At 37.1% G+C, this 21938-nt stretch overlaps 1 protein-coding gene across 1 annotated transcript in view; it reads right to left on the reverse strand.

Annotated features, from left to right (window-relative positions):
* Nucleotides 1-327: 327 nt before the first annotated feature.
* Nucleotides 328-21938, reverse strand: part of LOC126092564 (cytochrome c oxidase assembly protein COX20, mitochondrial) — a 41452-nt gene continuing 19841 nt past the window's right edge. Inside the window, exons 2-3 of the mRNA XM_049908237.1 lie at nucleotides 17441-17616; nucleotides 328-581 (exon numbers count right to left, since the gene is read on the reverse strand). Coding sequence (XP_049764194.1) covers nucleotides 428-581; nucleotides 17441-17616 — 330 coding nt within the window. The 3' untranslated portion in view covers nucleotides 328-427. The remainder of the gene's footprint in view (nucleotides 582-17440; nucleotides 17617-21938) is intronic.

The raw sequence follows: 21938 nt of genomic DNA on the forward strand, positions 1-21938 counted from the left end.
ATATAGATCCACCAAGCTTAGAGAAAATGAATAGATATTTGTTCATAAATATGTGATAAACTGACGTCAAAGACAACTGTCATTGAGGAAATGAGTTTAAACTTGTTTGTTTATATTTATAACAATGGAACATAGGCTATACATCTTAAACATCAAGTGTGAAAAGACATCATATTCCAAAACATTTCTCTAATGAAACATGTCCTATACAAATATGTCACAAATATTACTTGACAGGAGTGCCTTCAGAGAAAGCACATTAAAACAGAAACAAATGATTACAACTTACAATCATTTACAAAAATATGGATCTGAAAAATTCAAAGAATGAAAAATTAACTTGGTAACAAAGAAAATGTTTCACTTTGCGTAACTAGTGTACAGTAAAAATGTAAAATAAATAACTTGATGGCAAAATCCCTGAAAATTATTTTAACTTCTCACTTTCTTCCAGTTTCTTAGCATAATCTTTCAGTTTCTCCTCTAATTCAGTACCTTCATAGAGCATTTGTTGCTTCATAGCGTATTTAAGTTTCTGATATTCAAATCTCTGTTTTGACCAATTTAACCGGCAGTAAATCCTGGAAAAAAAAACATTCCTTTAATATTAGCCACAAAAGCTTAAAGTACAAAGGGATTGCCTTGTCTCCTCTAAAACTGAAATGATAATGACAGATAGATTTATCAATAAATTATGATTCTGGAGACATAGCATACATTGTACACTTGTTAACATTCAATTCAAGAACATTTAATGCAAGACTGAAAAAGATTTATGTGTGTGTGTGTGTGTGTGTGTGTGTGTGTGTGTAGCTTTGTCTGATTATATTCATTGATGTAAGGATGGTGAATTATTATGAGTAAATTGAAAATGTTGCTGAGCTTCTACTCATGTCATGTCTTCCTTCTGAGCTCTCTCTCTCTCTCTCTCTCTCTCTCTCTCTCACACACACACACACACACACACACACACACACACACACAGAGAGAGAGAGAGAGAGAGAGAGAGAGAGATATGATCCACATCTCCTCCTAAACCATTGGACCGATTTCAACCAAACTTGTTACACAAATCATATACTTTCTGACAGGAGGAGATGGACTAGTGGAAGTTGAATAAATACATACCCAGGCAATTCAGTTAGTGTATTTCCAACTATCTTGACCTGTGCTGCAGCCTGATTGGAGTGAGAGGATGTGGTGGGTGGTATCAGTGAGAGGAGAAAGGAGATTGGGAAGAAGGTAAATGAGGGGTGGAGGGAAACATGACTGGTGGCTGGAAGATTGTGGCAGCAGTGATGCCACTCCGACACACACAGGGAGTGTTTCTTGTGAAATATGATGTAGTTCATAGATGTTCAGAGGCTGTCTCCATGATGCAGTGAATACATGAAAGTATTTGTGGCCATGGAGCTCCCAACTCATACTGATGTTGATTATGGACATCAATTCCAAACTGAATGAAATACCTAGTATGTGATAGGACTGTTGTTTCTTGGTGTAGCACTTTGCATTTTAATCAGTGTATGTCAAGTGAGGTGCTGTAGTGGATGAGAAAGTGACTTCAAACTCGAGAGCAGATGCCTTAAAATCTTTCTCCAGTCACGCTGCTCATTGTTTTTCCCTAAATAATTTTGAATTATTGCTGCAATGAGGCCACAACTGATTACCTCCACAATCCATGTTCACATCAACAATAGCTTAATGTCCGATGATGTCAATGTCAATAGGCTGGTAACTTTTCTTTCCATCTGTAGACCAGAATGTAGCCTCATACAAGACACAGCAGATGAGGATATGGTCCACTATATGTTGCAGCATGAAACATAGGTCACCACTGGCTATGACTTTAATATAAATTAATGTTATTAGACCACTACAAGTAATGGGTTAAGCCATAGTAGTCTTGCTCTCCCATGGCACTGAAATTTGAAGCACTCCCTGGCAGGTGAGATAGAAAGCGTACGAACCAATGTTCCTACACACTTTTGCTGAAGGGAGAGCCAGTAAGAGTGGGTATGAATCCTTTTAACTTCTTTACTCAAAAAATAATGCTCAAAGAGTTTTTATTCCAGTGGTCTCTTCAAAGTACCACGCAATTGGCAATGGGTATCTAAGAGTTCTGAAAATTCAGTTACAACCCCTGTCCTAACATTGGTTTCAGCAGCACCTCCCACTTCTTTACAATGATTTCTGTTGTTTCAGGTAACTGCCTTATAGTTCTAATTTCATTATAGTTTTCGTGTTGGGTGATGGTGGAGAGGGGTGAGGGAGCAAACTGCCACACGAGGGGCTGACTACATCAATGTCAATAAATTGCTAAAAAATGTTATGTCACCATTTAAACATACTCAACACAAAATTTGACTGCACCAACCTTGGTTAAAGTTAAATGAGGGAGTTAATCATGGTTAAAGTTGACTGAGATCAGAGGCTCATTTATCTTGAATTGATCTCTCTTATACTGAAATAAACAAGTACCGTATTAAGATAGTAGAGTCTTTTGATGTTTCAGATGGTGCAGAAGATATTACTATGTAAATAATTCAAAAATTGTATTGGTGTACTTGTAGAAAGGGGGAAGCCTTTCAAAGATTTCAGAGACAAGAAATTTGAAGAAATATCTTGCATTTAAAAAGAAACAGCGGTATTTATTCGTGAACTTGATAAAAGGCTGGAATTTCCTACTTATCAGAATAACCCTATCTCACTCAAGAACAGACTTCTGATGACATTAAGGGCATATGCAACTGGTGCATTTAATATAGTTATTGATGACAGTGCTAATGTATACAGTACAATGGCACAAAGAATTATCAGTGATGTATTGGGCATCACAGTAGCAAAATGTTCAAATGTGTGTGAAATCTGATGGGACTTAACTGCTAAGGTCATCAGTCCCTAAGCTTACACACTACTTAACCTAAATTATCCTAAGGACAAACACACACACCCATGCCCGAGGGAGGACTCGAACCTCTGCCGGGACCAGCCGCACAGTCCATGACTGCAGCACCTTAGACCACTCGGCTAATGCTGCGCGGCATCATAGTAGCAATGACTCCATAATACATACATCATTGGTACAGTGGATTATATTAACATAAGGATTCAATCTCCTAGGGGTTTATCGGAAATGCAAAGGAATCATATTTTTCATTTAACTGCCAAACTATCAATGAGTACAATAATATTAATAATATGGGACACTGTTGCTCGGTGACCTGGAATGGAATTACACTGTGTTGCTATATTTATGACCATGCTTTCAGTTTCTACCTAACGCTATGCTGATCCATTTTTTTGCATCTAAAACCTTCATATAACAGCCAACCACCTCTAATAGAATAATAATTTCAATTTTTTCTTGCCCTCCATAGTGCAGTAACAATACCCACACTATGATAACAAACTGTAAAGCATGCATATCATTATTTTTGCATTTATAACGGGCACTTTCCATTGTAAGACATGAAGTTAACTGCAGTCAAAGTCCTGGTTAGCTGAAAGTGTTTTGCTAACCAGCATTTTATGCTGCACAGCAGAGACAACGTAATAGCAATTAAACTTTAACTGTGATCATGGGACCCTCGGTTATCTCGCTTTTTAATCGGCATTGGTGCAGTCAGCCCTAGATTAGATACACGTTGTATGTGGAGTCTTGCACACATTCAGTTTACTTCTTGGGCATATGGTACAGTCAAGGAGATAGATAAGCTCAGCAGGTTATCCAATGAGGATTTTTAAAACTGATACAGAATATACCTCAATAACAACTGTATGCCCTGCATTATCTTCCCTGGAGACTCAACAAATTCATCCTCTTTATCATCGATGGAACAAGACATTCAGACTATGGCACAAATTGGGTATATGTTTAAACACTAGACTTATATTCATGAGGAAATGATTAAATTATTGTCAGGCCACCAAGGTTTGTAATCATTGGAGTTTCCCCAAGTCACTTTAGCTGAATATTTGGAGGGTTTCTTAAACATGGATATGAGCCTCTCCTTGGCCAATCAAAATTTGTGTATCACGTGCATTGACTACACTGCTGACAAGGTGTAATGCTTCGAGAATTTTGGAGTAAATTCTAGAACCACTCGGCCTTCCACCGTTTCAAACACCCAATATTTTAGAGGTGAGTGGGTGAAACAAATACACCCTACTGTGCATCACCTATTTGTATGTGCAGGTCGAAACACAGTTACAAGAAAAAGATGGATCTGGCGGCCGAATGGTGGCAGACAAGTACCTGCTGTATGGTCCACAGAGTTTCCATGTGCGGCAGAGAAAAACAAGAAAAGTTTATGTAGTATTCTGTGCTCTTTAGTGTCTGTGTTGATTGTAAAAAGACTAATGAACAATTGAATATAGATTTCTATGTACATTCACATATTGGACTCGCTTGAGACTAGATACTTTTAACTTACTTCATGTCTTGGCTGTGAACGAAGCAAGAAACATATATGATGTTCATAAATTATTTGGTTATCAAACCAATTATATTTGAATATGTGTAAATGAGTCTAATGTTTAATGACTGAGTTAGCTTGCAGAAGTTGTTGTCTGTGGAAGTTGAAAATATAAAGTGACTGAACTGAAAAGTACTCTACAAGTACCCAAATCATTTCAAGGATAGAGAAGTAGTTTAATCAATTCCTTAAACCAGCTGTAGTCTTCGGAGAAGAAGCTTGTGGGAGATTGATGTAGCTGATTACTCAGAGAAGAGGATCAGCTATACATAACGTGCAAGTTAACTGACTTGAGAGATGTGTGAGCCTTGCAACCCAATACCACACTCTCTCTTGTCACCCGAAAAATGTTAGAATGTGGTGACCCAAAGTGACAGGACCCGAAGAAAACGGGAATTTTAAGATGGAAATGAGAAGAAGATATTATAACCAGGCCTAACAAGATATGAGAACTGTTTCCAGTAGTTGTATTGAGTCTAATAAACCAATGGAAGAAAGTTGCGAGCGTGACACAGTAAAAGATGTGAGAAAGTAATAGCGGAAAAAAAAACGGAGATAAGACCTCAACCTTTTGACTAAGAAGATTGGGTGTGCAGAGTAAGCAGTTTTCACACACATACATCGCGTCGATGCCGACACAGTAAACAGCCACCAATGCCGACTGAACCAGCTGCTGCTCACCAGTGCAGACTGCATGTCCACTCACTGACGACACGACTCTAAAACCAACACTCGGTGCCGCCGGCGCCAGTGGTGTCCACCGGCGCTGATTACATATCCGCTCACCACCGCAGCTAGAACTCTACGCCGGGTGAGTGAAAAACCATAATTGTTTGGTAAAGTTGAAGGAACTGTTGAATGATAAACTGTTAGTGTAGTTATTGTACTCAGTGGCTAATTTTCTTTTAGATGATTACTAGGTCTAAAATCAATAAAGTTATGCATCAAGAACAGCAACTAGCAGAACCAGCCACAGCTATGACAGTGAAATGCCAGACTGGGCAGAGGTAGCAAATTTAATCAGAGAATTAAGTCTAAAATTAGACTCAGTGAGAACAGAGTCGAATGCTCAAATTACTATTCTACATAAAAATTTAGAAGCTCAAAATACTCAGTTGAATGTTAAGTTGGATGACCAGAAGGCTGATTCAGCCACTCTAAGTGAAAAACTAGATGCTCAGAGTGAAACTTTAAGTAATCAAAGTGAAACCTTGAACAGTCAAGCAGCAAATATAGTTTTATTAAAGACTGAATTTGACTCTTTTAAAATAATAAGGTAGAAAATCTGAAATTAGGTTTAAAGAGTGAAGTCACTAGTTCTTTGAATACTCATGTTAATCAACTATTTACTGAATTTAACCACAGACAGGATGATCAACTTCAAGATTTAACTAGAAAATTAGAATTTGACATTGAAGATAAATGTAATAATGTAGAAATGGAACTTGTTGAAAAATTAGGATCATTTCAAAGCATATGCAATGTTACATTCGATGTTGTAAATCAGAGGTTGCACACCTTGAAGGAGAGTGTTGAAAAACAGTATATGTTAATTCCTTTTGTCCAATCACAAATTGCAGGCGTCATCACTCGAGTTGATACCGTGGAAAGGGATTTTAAAGAGAAACTAGTGGCATCACATACCTTAAATATAAGCAGTCTGGAGGAACAAGTAGAAGAGATGATAGACAGAAAAGTGGCCGAGAGGGTAACCCCTAACTACGTTTCTTCAGATTTAGCTTTGGAACTTAATGATACTAAGAGAGGCATCGATAATTTATGGAAAGAATTCAAACTTATCCAGGATAGAGTAGAAAATAGAATAACTTTATCTAATGTTGTGTTACCTCATGAAGTGGTGACTGTTTTGCTGTGGGGAGACTTTCACACAAAATTTAACGAGAAGTATTGGTTTGCACTTGCTCGAGTGAGGTTAATGTCCGATCCATGGGATCCGGGCAGAGTCACATCTGTCTCCCAGGGACATTGATGTTCTGTGTTAATGGGTGGAATGATGACTGTTGGATCCCTAGTTGTTTTCAGTGTTTCTTCTGTACCATTTTTCCTGCACTGAATTCCCTTCAAATCTTAAACTACTCTGTAATCTATTCTTGTATTCTTAAACTATCCTATAATTTTAGTATGTAGGAAACCATATATGACTACAAGACATCCCAGTTTAAGAGAATGACGGATGAACAGTGATCTCTAGACATGAAGTGAAATGAATAGAATGTTATATTAGTGGGGAGTATAATATAATGTGGATGGACGATGGAAGGATGGAGAGGGTTGTATGGGCGCACGATGGCAAGGTCTTCAGCGCCTGCTCAGTAACAGATTGAGACGGGTGTCAAGAAAATTCTCAGAACAGTAAGATAAAACAGGATGTAAAACACAGGTAACAAGGTATGGTACTATTTAAACAGAGTGATGTCGAGACGACATAAACTGAACAGAGGATTTTATGTGTGTATAAAAGATAATATAAAGTGACTAACTAAGACAACTATTTTATCGTAGTGTATAATTTTCTATTTAGTATAGAATATTTTATACCTTTTATGAAATATGATGTAGATGGGAGGGTTTGTATTAGTTTTGGAAGGGGTGGGTAGTGTAAGTACAAGCATGACTAACACTAAACACACACCACACCTTTCAGACAACCCTCACAGACAAGTGCGACTGGTTCTTCACCATTTGCTGTTCCAAAGGGGTTGCTAAGATTTTTCCTCGGGGACTTCAAAGGCAAAGGTGAGAATGTCCGTTCTGTAGGAGACATTTAACACCATACCTCCTCCTGCTTCTCACTCAAGTACCGGTGAAGTAGGGATCCCGTGGAAGGGGGGTGGAAGGGTTTCCTGTCTTTGGGGCTATCTTCTTTCTCTACTTCAATCTTAGCAACCATTTCTAATTTTTCCTTTCTTACTTCTCATCTGAGTACCGATCTATCTTTCCCTCTTTTCATATGCATATACTTCTATCACTGAAGTTCTTCTTATTTTCCGTGGTTTCCAATAACCTTCAACTTATTTCATATACGTAGGCCGAGGAATCAGGCTACACAAACACACTTCCGCATACACACACCATAACACGAAGACGCAAACAATGAAAGTCCAGATTAAAAGGATGTGAGAACTGTCAAGTGTTGTAGGGTGAAATAACGTGCACACAGAGAAATATGCATTTCATTGTGATGGTTCTACATCACCTAGGTACTTGAAAAAAACTATCATGTTGATAAGGAGCATAACTAATGAGCATAAGTCAGGAAGGAACTAATTACGATAATTATCCAGGAATGTCAGTCTCACAAATATTCTGATGACTTGTATGATAGTGGGACTCTTATAATTTAAGTAAGCATATTATACATTGAACAATGTATGTAGGCAAGAAGTAGATGCTGGAAACATAGAAGTTGATAAATAAAGGAGTGTAGGGTATAAAAGAGAAGTATGACAAACTGAGCGTGAAGGGTGAAGTAGGTTTTAGTTTTACCAGATAATATTTAGTTATAGTGTACATAAAGATGTATAATAGGGCAATGAACAATGAGGCCTACTCAAGAAGGATAAGGGGGGACACATCTGGCCTGCATTGAATGAAAAGGGCAAAGGGCAGATAGGCAGACCTATACTGTGTGGACAGGGGCACCAAGAAGGGGATTGACCTGTACCATAGGAATTAAAAAAGGGGTGCACCAACCAAAACAGAAGAAGAAAAGGTACTCATAGGATCAACCCGTATGTAAGGTACAGGTACTGTTTCTAAAGGGGAAACGACAGTATCGTGACAAAAGTCACAAAATTTTTTAAAAATTGTTCTGGTAGCATTATCATGTTTTATGAGTTGCCCAGAGTTCCTCCAGACTACAAAACGTTTATAAATAATAAGGCCATTGCGTACTGAAGTAGAAGTACAAAGAATTGGAATAAAGAATAAAATACTCAAGTGTTGTGAACACCTGGAGTTTGCAATTGGAAATTGAGACAGAGTCCTAATGAATCCTAACTATTAGGAAAACTTACCAGATCACAAGGGAATATTCGGGGTTGATGTCAAAATAGAGTGAGAGAAGAATAAATGAATGGTTAGCTAAAGTTTATTCTAAATGAGTGTAAAGATCTATGTTGAAATGTATATTGTTAGAATTGTATGTGATATAAATTTACATAATGATTGTATAAAATATCCTGTGTTCGATTTAAGGGGGGAATATGTAGTGCTTCGAGAATTTCAGAGTAAATTCTAGAACCACTCGGCCTTCCACCATTTCGAACACCTGATATTTTAGAGGTGAGTGGGAAAATGAAAATGCCCTACTGCACATCGCCTATTTGTATGTGCAGGTCAAAACACAGTTATGAGAAAAAGATGGACTCGGCAGCCGAACAGCGGCAGACAAGTACCTCCTGTAGGGACCTCACAGTTTCCGTGTACAGATAAAGAAGAACAAGAAAAGTTTATGTAGTATTCTGTGCTCTTTAGTCTCTGTGTTGATTACGAACAATTGAATATAGATTTCTATGTATATTCACATATTGGATTCGCTTGAGACTGGAGACTTTTAACTTGCTTCATATCTTGGCTGTGAATGAATCAAGACACATATATGATGTTCATAAATTATTTGGTTATCAAACCAGTGATATATTAATATGTGTAAATGAGTCTAATGTTTAAGGACTAAGTAGCTTGCAGAAGTTGTTGTCTGTGGAAGTTGAAAATATAAAATGATTGAACTGAAAAGTAACAAGTACCCAAATTATTTCAAGGATAGAGAAGTAGTTTAATAAATTCCTTAAACCAGCAACAGTCTTCGGAGAAGAAGCTTTGGAGAGATTGATGTAGCAGATTACCCAGAGAAGAGGATTGGCTACACACAATGTGCAAGTTAATTGACTTGTGAGCCTTGCAACCCATTACCACACTGTCTCTTGTCATCCAAAAAACATTACAAAGGTATTGATTTATAACCTTACTACTTCCTGCTTCTTCTTTTCTAGATACATTGCTGTTGGAGTCATAATGATACACCAGTTTCATTACCATTAATGATCAAACTGGGACATGTTTTGCAACACTGCACTGTACTGTGTTGTGCTGCCTTGAGCCATACCTGTTTGCTGCCGTGTTTGATGATTATTACTTATGATTTGCTGTCACCATCGACGAATATCCTTGAACTGAATGTTGCTCCATGATCATTTAAGATCACTCTAACAACTGGGGACATTAAATTACAATCTAGACAACATTTTGTTTGTAATGAGAAATAGAATGCTGTTTTCCACAGACACTGAACACTGCATGAGACATCATATGAGCAGTCTTCTTGATCTGATTATCTCTTGGTGTCACTGGTAAAATGCCAGGTTCAGTGGTAATGTGCCACACCATGGATCCAAATATCTCAGGTTCAATCTCTGATCAGTTCTAGGGTTTTTTCTGTCACTTAAAGGCGTCTGGTGATGCTGAGGTGAAGGGAATGATTTGAGTTTTAAGGATCAACACTGATATGCTGCATGTCAATGCTCCATTTAGTGATAGTATCAGCATATTTGGTGTGTGTAGGTTGGGTACAGCAGACTGGCTACAGAAACTCAGCTGTGAGGACTTAAATACGGTACTTAAGATGTCACACAACAAGAAATAAAATACAGTTAATGGTTTGAGGAATGACAACAGCTCATTATCATATTGAGATATTGAGGAGATGTTGAATGGAGGACTGATATGCAAAGAACAACTTGAACTACATTTTCCCACTACTGCCACTACTTAGACGTACCGGATGTAGCAGGAGATGGGCCCTTGAAAATGTGCAAAAGGAAGAGATGGCTGGTGTCCATGAGAGACAGGTTAGTTAGTTAGTTACTTAGTTACGTGTTCCATTGATCAATAGCACAGAAAAAACGTTTTATAGTGTTATACCTAAATATTTCTATTATCTACCCATTCCCTTAAATGGCACAAAATGCATATATTATATCTCCAGATTTATTTACTCATATTCAAGAATTCATCTATGGTATAGAAGGAGTTGTCAAGGAGGTATGATTTCAATTTGTTTTTGAAACTATTACTGCTGTCTGTCAGACATTTTATTTCATCTGGTAATTTATCAAAAAGTTTTATAGCACCATATTTTACCCCATTCTGTGCCAAAGATAGGTTAAGTAAAGGATAGTGTAGGTAATAAATGAAAAGCACAAGTTTGCTTTTGTTCTACAATATTATTTTTATTGCTAACCGGTTTTCGGCTTACAAGGCCATCTTCAGGCATTTACTGAGTATTATTACTTTGCTCATTTATTTAATGTAAACTGGTATACAGCCACTGCTTTGATTATAATGTTAATGTTAAAATGCAGTACCACCACACTCTCAAACTGTAGGTTCCCTCAAACACCTCAATTTTTCCTGCATTTATTAATTTCTGTTTATCGTATTGATATGGCTAAGTTCCTTGTGTATTCTGTATTTACATTGACAACTGTCTCTTCTTTTTTAATTGGTTGTGTATCACTCTCCATGTTTCATACCTCTTGATGCAGCCTTGCCTAGTACTAATTTTATCTTATTTCAACAGTTTTGTTTATCAATAGAAACTGTTATGTAGGCATGCTATTCTTATTTTGTGCTAAAAGTTTTCCTGTCAACTCCATTGTTATTTATGTACTGTTCAGTTTTGACTATTTCATTGCAAAGATGTTACTCACTGTATGTTTCTACTTCACTCTAGATGTGTTACTTCTCTTCCAATGTTGTCTGCTAACATTTAACTTCTTTGGTGATAATACTCAGTAAATGCCTTGTAAGCCAAAAACCGGTTAGCAATAAAAATAATATTGTAGAACAAAAGCAAACTGGTGCTTTTCATTTATTATTATAATGTTGTTCTACCAAGAACCGACGGAAGATTCTGTTAATATGATAGTGTAGGTCTTTCTTATTTCTGGTATTGTAATCATGAATGTCGCTGTTGATTTTAAACTGGTCCACGTTGTTGAGAAAAAATTTCATTACTGAGTAAATGTACTGTGAAGCAGTTGTAAGAATTCCTAACCTTTTAAACAGATGCCTACAAGATGTGCAACTATGAAACCCACACATTATTGTAACTACTTTCTTCTGAGCAGTGAATAGCTTTGGCCTAAGTATTGAGTTGCCCCAGAATATTATTCTGTATGACATCAGAGAGTGGAAGTATGCAAAGTACGTTAGTTTTCTAATTTCTACATCCTCAAAATTGGCAATTATTCTGACTGCAAAAGTTGCTGAACCTAGTCGCTTTAGGAGATCCAAAATATGACTTTTCCTATTAAGATTCTCATCTATATGTAAACCCAAAAACTTAGTATGCTCTATCCTGGCTACTGACTTCTTTTGATGTGTTATGTTTATTGAAGGAATTATACTTTTTGCAGCAGAAAATTGGATGTACTGTGTTTTTTCCAAGTTCAGAGCAAGCCCATTCGCAGAAAACCAATTAATAACTTTTCCAAAGACATTATTTGTATCATTTTCTATCAGACTTTCTTTTACTGGATTAATAATTATGCTCATATCATCAGCAAACAGTGTCAGTTCAGCATCTTCTTTCACATAAGAAGAGAGGTCATTCACATATATCAAGAACAGGAGGGGACCCATGATCGAACCTTGTGGATCACCTAATGTAATTTCACCCTAGTCAGGTGAAGTGGCAATCTCCTTTGAATCACTTGAAGCATGTAAAGAGACTTTCTGCTTCCTGTTCTGTATATATGACTTAAACCACTCATATGCGGTTCCATTTATACCATAGAATTGTAATTTCTCTAACATAATGTCATGGTTCACACAATCAAATGCTTTGGATAAGTCACAGAATATTCTTACTGGTGACATTTTACTATTTAAGGGCTCTATTATGTGGATAGTGAAATTGTATATTGCTGTCTCAGTGGAACAGCATTTATGAAATCCAAACTGTGATTTACTAAGTATCCCATTACTGTTGAGATGGCTAACTACTCTTGAGTACATTACTTTCTCAAAGATTTTTTAAAATGCTGTAAGCAAGGATACTGGCTGGTAATTATTGACATCTGTGGTTTCCCCCTTTTTGTAGAGAGGCCTGACAGTGGCATATTTTAACCTGTCTGGAAAAATACCCTAGTCAGTGATGCATTACATATGTGACTCAAAACATCAGCTGTAATTGCTCCACATTGTTTTAATAACTTGTTAGAGATGTCATCTACTCCAACAGAACATTTATTTTTCAAAGATTTGATAATTTTCCTTATTTCACAAGAGGTTGTTAGATGAAACTTAATCTGACTAAAATTTTTCAAAACTGACTCTTCCATGTACTGCCTGGCTTTTTCTTTTGAACTATTCTCACCAATTTTTTCTCCTACACTTAAGAATTGATCGTTAAATACATTGGCTACCTGTGTACTGTTGGTTAAGATGTTCTCATTCTCTTTAACAGTAATACTACCTACCCCAGTGGTTACTTTTCCTGTCTCCCTTCTAACAACATTCCATATTGATTTGATTTTATTGCTGGAGTTGTTAATTTCTTCTCTAACATACATATTTCTTGATTTCCTTACAACTTTTCTCAGTATGTTACAATAATTTTGACAGTGTAAAGCTACTTCTGGATCTTTACTAGTTCTTGCTGTCTCATACAGTTTTCTTTTTCTTTCTGAAGACACTTTAATACCTGCAGTAATCCAAGGTTTCTTTGAAAAGTTTGTGGTGTTCCATTTAGTAATTTTCTTTGGAAAACAATGTTCAAAAATGGATATAAATTTATCAAGAAATATGCTACACTTATCATTAGCATTTGGCTCATTATATACATCTTCCCAGTTTAAATTTCCTAAACTTTCTCTGAAGTGATTTATAGATACCAGGTTGAGCATCCTCACACTTTTACTTAATGGTTCCTGAAGTGTACGCCCTGTTAGGTTTTGTAAGTTAATCAGTTGTGCATCATGGTCAGATAACCCATTTACCGCAGGGAAAGCATGTATTCTACATCCTCTTGCTATACAAATACATTACCTATTAGAGTACTACTGTCCTGAGCTATACATGTTTCTAGTTCACTTTTCCTATCAGAATTGCTTAGAAAGTTAACATTGAAATCACCACAGATTAATAACTTCTTCTTTTTGTCTGACAGACAGCATAACAGGGAGTCAAACTTTTTTTATGAATAGCTCCCAATCTCCTAGTGGAGACCTGTAACTGTTGCTAATATCAACACAACATTATCTAGCTGAAGTTCACATGCACAAACCTCAAAGTGCTGATCAACACAAAATTTGCTTACTTCAACAGATCTGTATTTATACCATTGTTTTATGAAAATGGCAACCCCTCCTTTATCCATACTAGATCCACAAGTGTAAGATGCTAAATTATACCCACTTATACTGACATTTTCCATCCCCACAGTTACACGGTACTCAGACAGACAAAGTATATCAATCTCATTCTTATTTTTGAGATCATCTAAAAATATTATCAGCTCATCTACTTTATTTTTTATTCCCCTGATATTTTGGTGAACTAAGGTGATACCGTCCTTAGCTTTATCCCTATTTGTTGTGCATGAAGTTTCTTTTCTTCTATTTTCATTGTTTGTTGTCTGTCTGGAATTTGGCTTTAACATAAAAAAAAACCTGTCTGCCTGGTCCCAATAACCACGGGGATCACCCCTTGTGTGACTGTGGCCCCCCTTACAGTATCTGCTAATAGAGAAGCTAACTTATCTTTCCCCTTCCTATTAAGGTGCAGACCATGTGTAGTGTAACACCACCTAACAATAGCATCAACTGGAACAACACTAATGTGAGGCTTTGCCGTTGTCTGGAGCATCCCGTTTGGCTCAGTGTTAACACGCCTTACAGCATTGTTTACCCAGGGCTTATCATGGCGCTGAAAGACCTCCACAAACCCACATTTCTATGCCCAGTTTCTGCTCCTATTTTATCCAGGTCACTCGTAATACTATATCTTGGATTCAAAGCCAGGCTGTTTCCTGCTCCCCCAACTATAATTACCTGATCTTCCTTCTCAAAGTCCTTGCATAGGTTTCACATAACTTGTGACCTGGTACTCTGCCCCTAATTTCTCCTGAAGCTGTTGGCCCACACCCCTCCCATGACTGCTACCTGTAAGCAGAAATTTTCTTCTCCTATTCTGGTTTGATCCCGACCTGTCTTTTTTCTTTAAGCTAGTATTCTGCTTCAACCTACATTCAACTACATCTGAATGAGGCCCTTCCTCCATTACTTCAGATAGCAAGCCAAACTGATTTGCTAACTGAATTTCAGAAGTTTTATCAATTGCTTCCCTTTTTCGTCCTTTGCTTACTACCTTTTCCCAGCACCCAGAGTCCTTTTCCTCCCTTAGCTTACATAATTCCAAATTCGTGATTTCTAATTCAGCCTTAAGGGCACAAATCTTTGCCTCCTGTTCCACGATTTTTCTGTCCTTTCTACATAACCTACACTGCCATCGAAGAGCCTCATTATCAATCCTCGTTTCCTCTCCGCTGCACTTGCCCCAATGAAACCACAACCTACAGTCTATACAGAACACCCACTTTTTCAAATTTCTATGGCAACCACCACACTTGTCACACATGGTTTGATAGTAAAACGTAACACAAAAGCAGAAAATAACTTCAACAGCACAATAGTTTCGTAACCTGTACTAATATGTAACTAAACACTAATGTAAACAAACTTATAAACTTGCTTCAGAAGTTTTTAATTAACCACACAAATACTGGATGAGACACACAAATTAATTTAACTTTGAAGTGCTAAGTCTAGTCAAAAACAAATATCTACGCTCGTACAAAATTTACGCCTAAGTATGTAAACAAACTCGCGACTGCTGGCCTTTACGAAATACTTCCTTTTCGATGTAATTACATTTAGAAAAGCGAAAACTTCAATAGATAGATTAGATAAAAAGTAAATGCACTAGTCTAAAATGTAATATTAACTAAATTAGCTCTTATTTCAATATTAATCGCTTAACTTAGTGAGAGCTTCGTACACGTGCGTCCGCCTGGCTGCAGGGCTGCCAACATATATATGATGGAAGCAGGAGAATGGATATGAATGCAAGGTAGCGGGTAGTATTAATAGGGTGTGCTATATACTTACAAGGAGGTAGAGACATTGGGAGGAGGGAGTGGGTAGGAGATGTGAAAGTTAGGAAGGGAGGTTGAGGAGGCAGCAGGGAAGAACAAAAGAGGAAGGAATTTCAAGATAGTCATTTTAAATCATATTTAAGTAAATTTAATTACTATTTTGTACCTATTTCAATTGCTAGATCCACAATAAAAAAAATATTACTCAAGTGATAGTTATTTAGTTAGTTCCATGCTCTGTACATTACAGTCATGGTGAACTTTATGATGTGAAACATGACATTTGAACATATTCCAGAGACAGTTAGCATTTATATTTATATGGCAAATGCTGACTATTTAGAGGTTTATAAATAACTAATTATTTTTACTCAAGAATTCTTCTATGGTATAGAAGTTATTTTAAGGCATACATGAAGAACTTACATAGTTTAATTCAAGTAATGTTTCTTATATAAACATGGCATTGGAGTCTCCAATGGAAATATATTTAGGTCTAGTTAACTTGTACAGCACTATTGAAGGATGTTTCACACAAATTACTGGTTAAATGAATTGTGATTACCACACTGACGAGGGCTGTTGGACTATTTATCATTAATATGTTTGTAATTGTCTAAATATGACTATCTACTTGTAGCATGTAAAGACTGTAATCATTAATATTATTTTATTCATATTTTCAGTTGTAATTTTCTAGGTAAAGCAGTTTTGGTGAAAAAATTTGTATTCATTGATACATAGGAAACATCATGTAAACATAAAGATGTATTTGCCTTCATCTGTCCAGTACCTGATGTGCAGTGTAAGATTTTCTGGACCAAATAAAAAATACAAATACAAGTGATGATGTGGTGAAACATATTAACATCAGGTAAAGAATGTAGTCTTCAGCTACTGTGGAAACAATTCATAATCATCATCCTAAAGGCAGAATATGTGACCAACGAGTGTTTTACAGTATTCTGTATGAATCTTGTGAATAATACATTTTCAAATATTGATATGTTGTTTCAAAGAGAAAGTTGTGAAGGGTAAAGAGATAATCATAGATGAAGTACACTAACTACTACTAGATGCAGTCAACAAATTACTAGCGCATTCCAAATATGCACGAAAATTTATTGTACACATGGAATAGTGAAATCTGAACACATCTTCAGTGGAAGCAAAGCATTTATGAATGAGAAAATTTTCAGCATCAAGAATTTTGCCATTGAGATCTATACAGTGATCATTTGATTCCTGAGATACTTTTCAGTAGTTCATCTATGTTCATCTGTAATTTAATCTGAAAGGCCTGAATCAGTAATTTGTAGTCTCTCGAAATACAAAACCCACATGGACCTGTAGATAGAAATTTCCAGTATAATCTCTCAACCAGAGAGTAAATGTTAGGTTACATTACTCTGAATGATGATACAGTCGAACAAGTTTAGAAGAACTGACTGCAGAACAAAAGCGACTTCAATTTATGATAAACATAACATGGAAGCTCTATGAATGTTCACAAGAAATACAAAATTAAAATTCGAAATGCTAATTTATGAGTATAGGTGGAATCACTGAGAAGGCAACTGCCTCTATATCTGAGTTTAAAAATGAGGTACTTTTTTTTTGCATTCTTAAGTACTCCTGACAATGAGAACTGAAATCACAGTTTATTCCCACCCATAACAAATAATACTGAATGTGCCAGAAGAAAACAGCTTCACTGAGTCTTGTTACACTCTACATTTCAATACTGAATGCAGTATTGCAATATCATAACATTTTTACTTACCAATAAGACAAGGAAACTCCAACAAATGTTCCTGCAGCGACATGTGATGATGTTGTTGTTCGGCTTGTGAAGAGGAAGTACGTAAGTCCAGCACCAAAACCACTGGTGATTCCATACAGGAAAGTATTTCGAAAACACGGTATTTTAGATATGTCTCGGCCAAACAGGAAAGGCCCCTTTAGAAGAAAAGAAACCAAGTAATAAGAATCCTACAGTAAAATTCTCTTTACATTAGATAAAAGATGTTGTTTGTATTACATTGCTCAAATGTAATAACTAAATCTACTCAAGTGAGACAGAAATGTTTATGCTCCTATGCATTGCCACCACAAGCAAAATTTATTTTCCGATAACATTTTTCTGGGTTTGTGACTGCATTGTCAATACATAAAACTCCTGACATTTTGTTCCCTGTTGCAGGTGGCCTTCTTCAGGGTGTTTTTGTTTACTACTGAATGATAAAGCTTTGTTTCTTATACATGTGCAGACATGGCTGTTATCTAATTCTGATAGGCTGTTAAGGATGAAGGGGAGGGATGTTACAAGTCTTTCTTGGTGTTTTTATTATTTTTGTTCATTGGTGGAAACCCAAGGTTTTGATTGGTGTTAGCATTACTGCTTTTGATTGGTGGATATTGGCGAATGGAAAACCAGGCAGCAATTGCGACATATTGTTTTCCTCCTTTCTAGCACTGGCCAAGGGGTGCCAGTACTCTATGTACCAGTGGCCACTGCAGTCTACTGCACGACTGTGTGCGTTGCTTCACGTGAGCTGTCGTTCCGTAATGCTGCTATTGCTGGCAGCCAAGACGTCGGAAGTCGGTACCTATCTTCTCTGTTCATGTTGGCAGGTCACTTGGTTATTTCTATTGCCTCTCTAATCTTCCTCCTGAAAGTAAGAGGCTTTTTTCCCAGTAAGCGAACTTCACCAAAATCAGTCTGTTTGCAGCACTCATACTGGTGCTCTCCCATCGCTGACTTGGTGTGTTGTCTTTAGTCAGATATAGCTTTTGTGTTCAGATATCCGTGTGCTGATGGGTCGCCCTGTCTCGCCTACATAAACTAATCCACATTTGCACCTGATTTCGTAAACTCCAACAGTATGTAATTTGTCAACTTCATCCTTTGTTGTGTGAAGAACATCTTTCATTCTGTCAGCTTGATGCCTGCTTGGTGGGGAATTTTGCCCACCTGTTGAGTGACACCTTGAACATATGGTAATAGAGTGATGTTTTGTGCTTCCTTCTGCTCTCCTCTATTGCCTTCATTCTGTGTCATCAGCACACGGATATCTGAACACGAAAGATGTATCCAACTAAGACAATACACCAAATCAGCTGTGGCTGAACACCAGGATGAGTGCGGCAAACCGAGCGATTTTGTTGAAGCTCGTGTACTGGCAAAACAGCCTCTTACTTTCAGGAGGAAGATTAGAGAGGCAATAGAAATAACCAAGTGACCCACCAACATGAACAGAAAAGATGGGTACCGACTTCTGACGTCTTGGCTGCCAGCAATAACAGCATTACAGGATGACAGATCACATGAAGCAACACATACAGGTGCGCGTGAGACAGCAGTGGCTGCATGTCACAACTGCTGCCTGGTTTTCCATTCGCCAATTTCCACCAATCAAAAGCAGTAATGCAAACACCAATCAAAACCTTGGGTTTCCACCAATGAAAAGAAATAATAAAAACACAAGAAAGACTTCTAACATCCCTCCCCTTCATCCTTAACAGCCTATCAGAATTATATAACAGCCATGTCTGCACATATATAAGAAACACAGTTTTCTCATTCAGTATTAAACACAAACACCCCGAAGTAGGTCACTTGCAACAGGGACTGAAACATCGGTAATTTTGTACATTGATGATGTGGTCACAAACCCAGAACATTTTTACTGAATGTAATGATCGCCATGGAAGCCTACGTTTATATAAAAATTATTTTGCTTAATTTTGTAGGCATTAGCTTGGTTAGATGCATAATCCTTAGAATACTTTCCCTCTGTTTTCCTGTGTGGAATTTATTGTCAAGCTGACAAAGAGATCTTTAATGTGGTTCATTTTAATGACAGTCCAAAAAGACAAGTATTTCATGTTACTGCCTGTTAATTAAATACATCTGCATGAACAGAGTATGGAAGCATTCTGGGAACAAACACAAAAGAGCAGAGCCTGGCTGTTTTGGAGCAAGAGACTGGAATCGAATGACAAAATATGTTACCTACCTGCACATCTGTAGTGGATAATTTTCTTCTCTTTTTTAAGGGAATAAAGTTCTATTAAGAGCAAGATCAACAGAGACCGATCAGTTCTTGTATAGACACTGTTGGCAGACTAAATAACTGGTATTTCTAAGAAACCATTGATGGATTGAGAGTTATTAGTCTCATATCATACATAATGTAAATCATTTGATTAAGGTACAGGAGGCACATCATAAACATTGTACTAATACTTCATCATAAATATAAAGCAAGTGGTGTTAATAACAGTGTTGCAATTATTATACAGTTTATTCCTCCTACAGAATCTGTGCAGCTTTATTTTTAAAATATGCAGATTCACATTAAGTATGCTGTTGTCTAAGTATTAACTTATTGTATTTTTTTCATCCCCCAACATTGTTGAGTCTGTGCGTATAATTTCAACTAGTGTGTGATGTATTTATTTGCTTTGTTTCAGAAACAAACCTGCAGTAGGATAGCCAAAACGAGACCCAAATAATGCTTTTTCTTATTATGATTCTGACTTTTTACCCTGGCCCACAAAACTCACAGTTAAGTGAAAAGAAGCCCTGTGTTATACTTTTACCTCTACTGCAATTCCTGTGATATGATCTGAACAGAAAAGAAAGTCTTCATTAATTTTCTCAACTGTGTAAGTATGTTATTTCTGACTCTACACTTTGCGTCGCCTGACAAGCGAGGACCCCTTAGACCAGGGTCGGCCAAACGCTGCACAGTGTGCAGACGTGCAGAAGTGCTGCACATGTGTGCACGTGTGTGACAGCGAGCGACAGTGACATCTGTTATTAGACATGTGTCTTAAATCAATGGCAGCGGCTCCACTTTCCTGTTTATGTGGTACAAGCAAGAGCGCAACATACTCAGTCTCGTTTACCCCTGGTAACAGAGAAGTATTGAGAAATGGCAGGTACTGTGTACGGGAGATCTATGTTCTCAGTCGTTTAAAAATGACCGGGAACTGCAATTCTTTTTTGTAGCCATTGGTGAAAACTTCAATTTTCAATTGAAAGACACTACAATACTTATCACAAATACGAGTGTAGTGTACTCAACAGTGAAGAACGGCAAGCAAAATTAAATGTTCTTAAGAAAATGGATGAGACACATCAACTCGATTATCATTTCTCATGACCATTGACAAACGTGTTTGGATTTATTCCTTTCATAATTAAAAATTATTGTTTACTAACTGTGCATTATTGCCTCATTCTGCTCCATGTTGCATTATTGTCAGGAAAGTTGGTCATTAAACCGATTTTTCCAATGCATACTTACATTTAGGGTTTTTATTTAATGTGTGAAGGGCTACGTTCAGCTGAAGTCGATAAAACATAACATTCATCTAATTGTCGGTTATTATGCAGATTTCAGACGGAACTGATGAAAGATATAGCAATAATGGTATTGAAATAACAGGTGATCATCGAGAGGTCTGCGGTTATCATTCTATTTAGAGGTCAGTGAGACAGAAATTATGTGTGTGTAACTGAGGGCACCGAGAATTAGTTATGGGAAACCTTGCATTAGTTTAATGTTATTTGAAATCATAAATAAGGTTCGTTGGAAGTCGCTAAGTGCTCTCTTTCTTAAATACTAGATCAAAAACATTACACATATTTACGTGCCGTCAGTCAGGCTGCCTTAATAAAAACCCACGGTTGTTAACTATATTACTTGTCTTACTGGGTTAAACTGTTAACATAAAAGTAGATGTCTCAATGAGTAGATTGTGACAGTATTTTAAATGTTTAATACGTGAAATACCTTCCCATGGTTGGCTTGCAAGCTGTGGAAAGAGCACTAGAATGCGCCGGTACAGAGTCTCCCAGCAAGTGGATAAAGCGACATCTGTGCTTAGAAACATGCACTACATGAATGGCGTGCACACTGTGACCCGGAAGTTGCACATGTGCAGTAGCACCGCACGCGTGCAGAAATTCTGGCCAGCCCTGCCTTAGACACTTGAAAGACGTGCTATGCTCATTATCAATCTTTAGATTAGGAGACATGTCAAAAAGATATGACAGACATCCAACAACAGAGTTTCTCTCTCTCTCTCTCTCTCTCTTTCTCTCTCTCTCTCTCTCTCTCTCTCTCTATCTCTATCTCTTTTTCTTTCAAATATTGAGCTATTTCACAAGTTAGTTCCATCTACTACAAAAAAAAAGCAGAATAGCCCTAAAACAAATGTACGTAGATCATGTCACAAGGGTAAACCTTGTAGTGTGTTAAGTTGCAAAA

The sequence above is a fragment of the Schistocerca cancellata genome, chromosome 7 (genome assembly GCF_023864275.1).
Source record: "Schistocerca cancellata isolate TAMUIC-IGC-003103 chromosome 7, iqSchCanc2.1, whole genome shotgun sequence".
Lineage (NCBI taxonomy): Eukaryota > Metazoa > Arthropoda > Insecta > Orthoptera > Acrididae > Schistocerca > Schistocerca cancellata.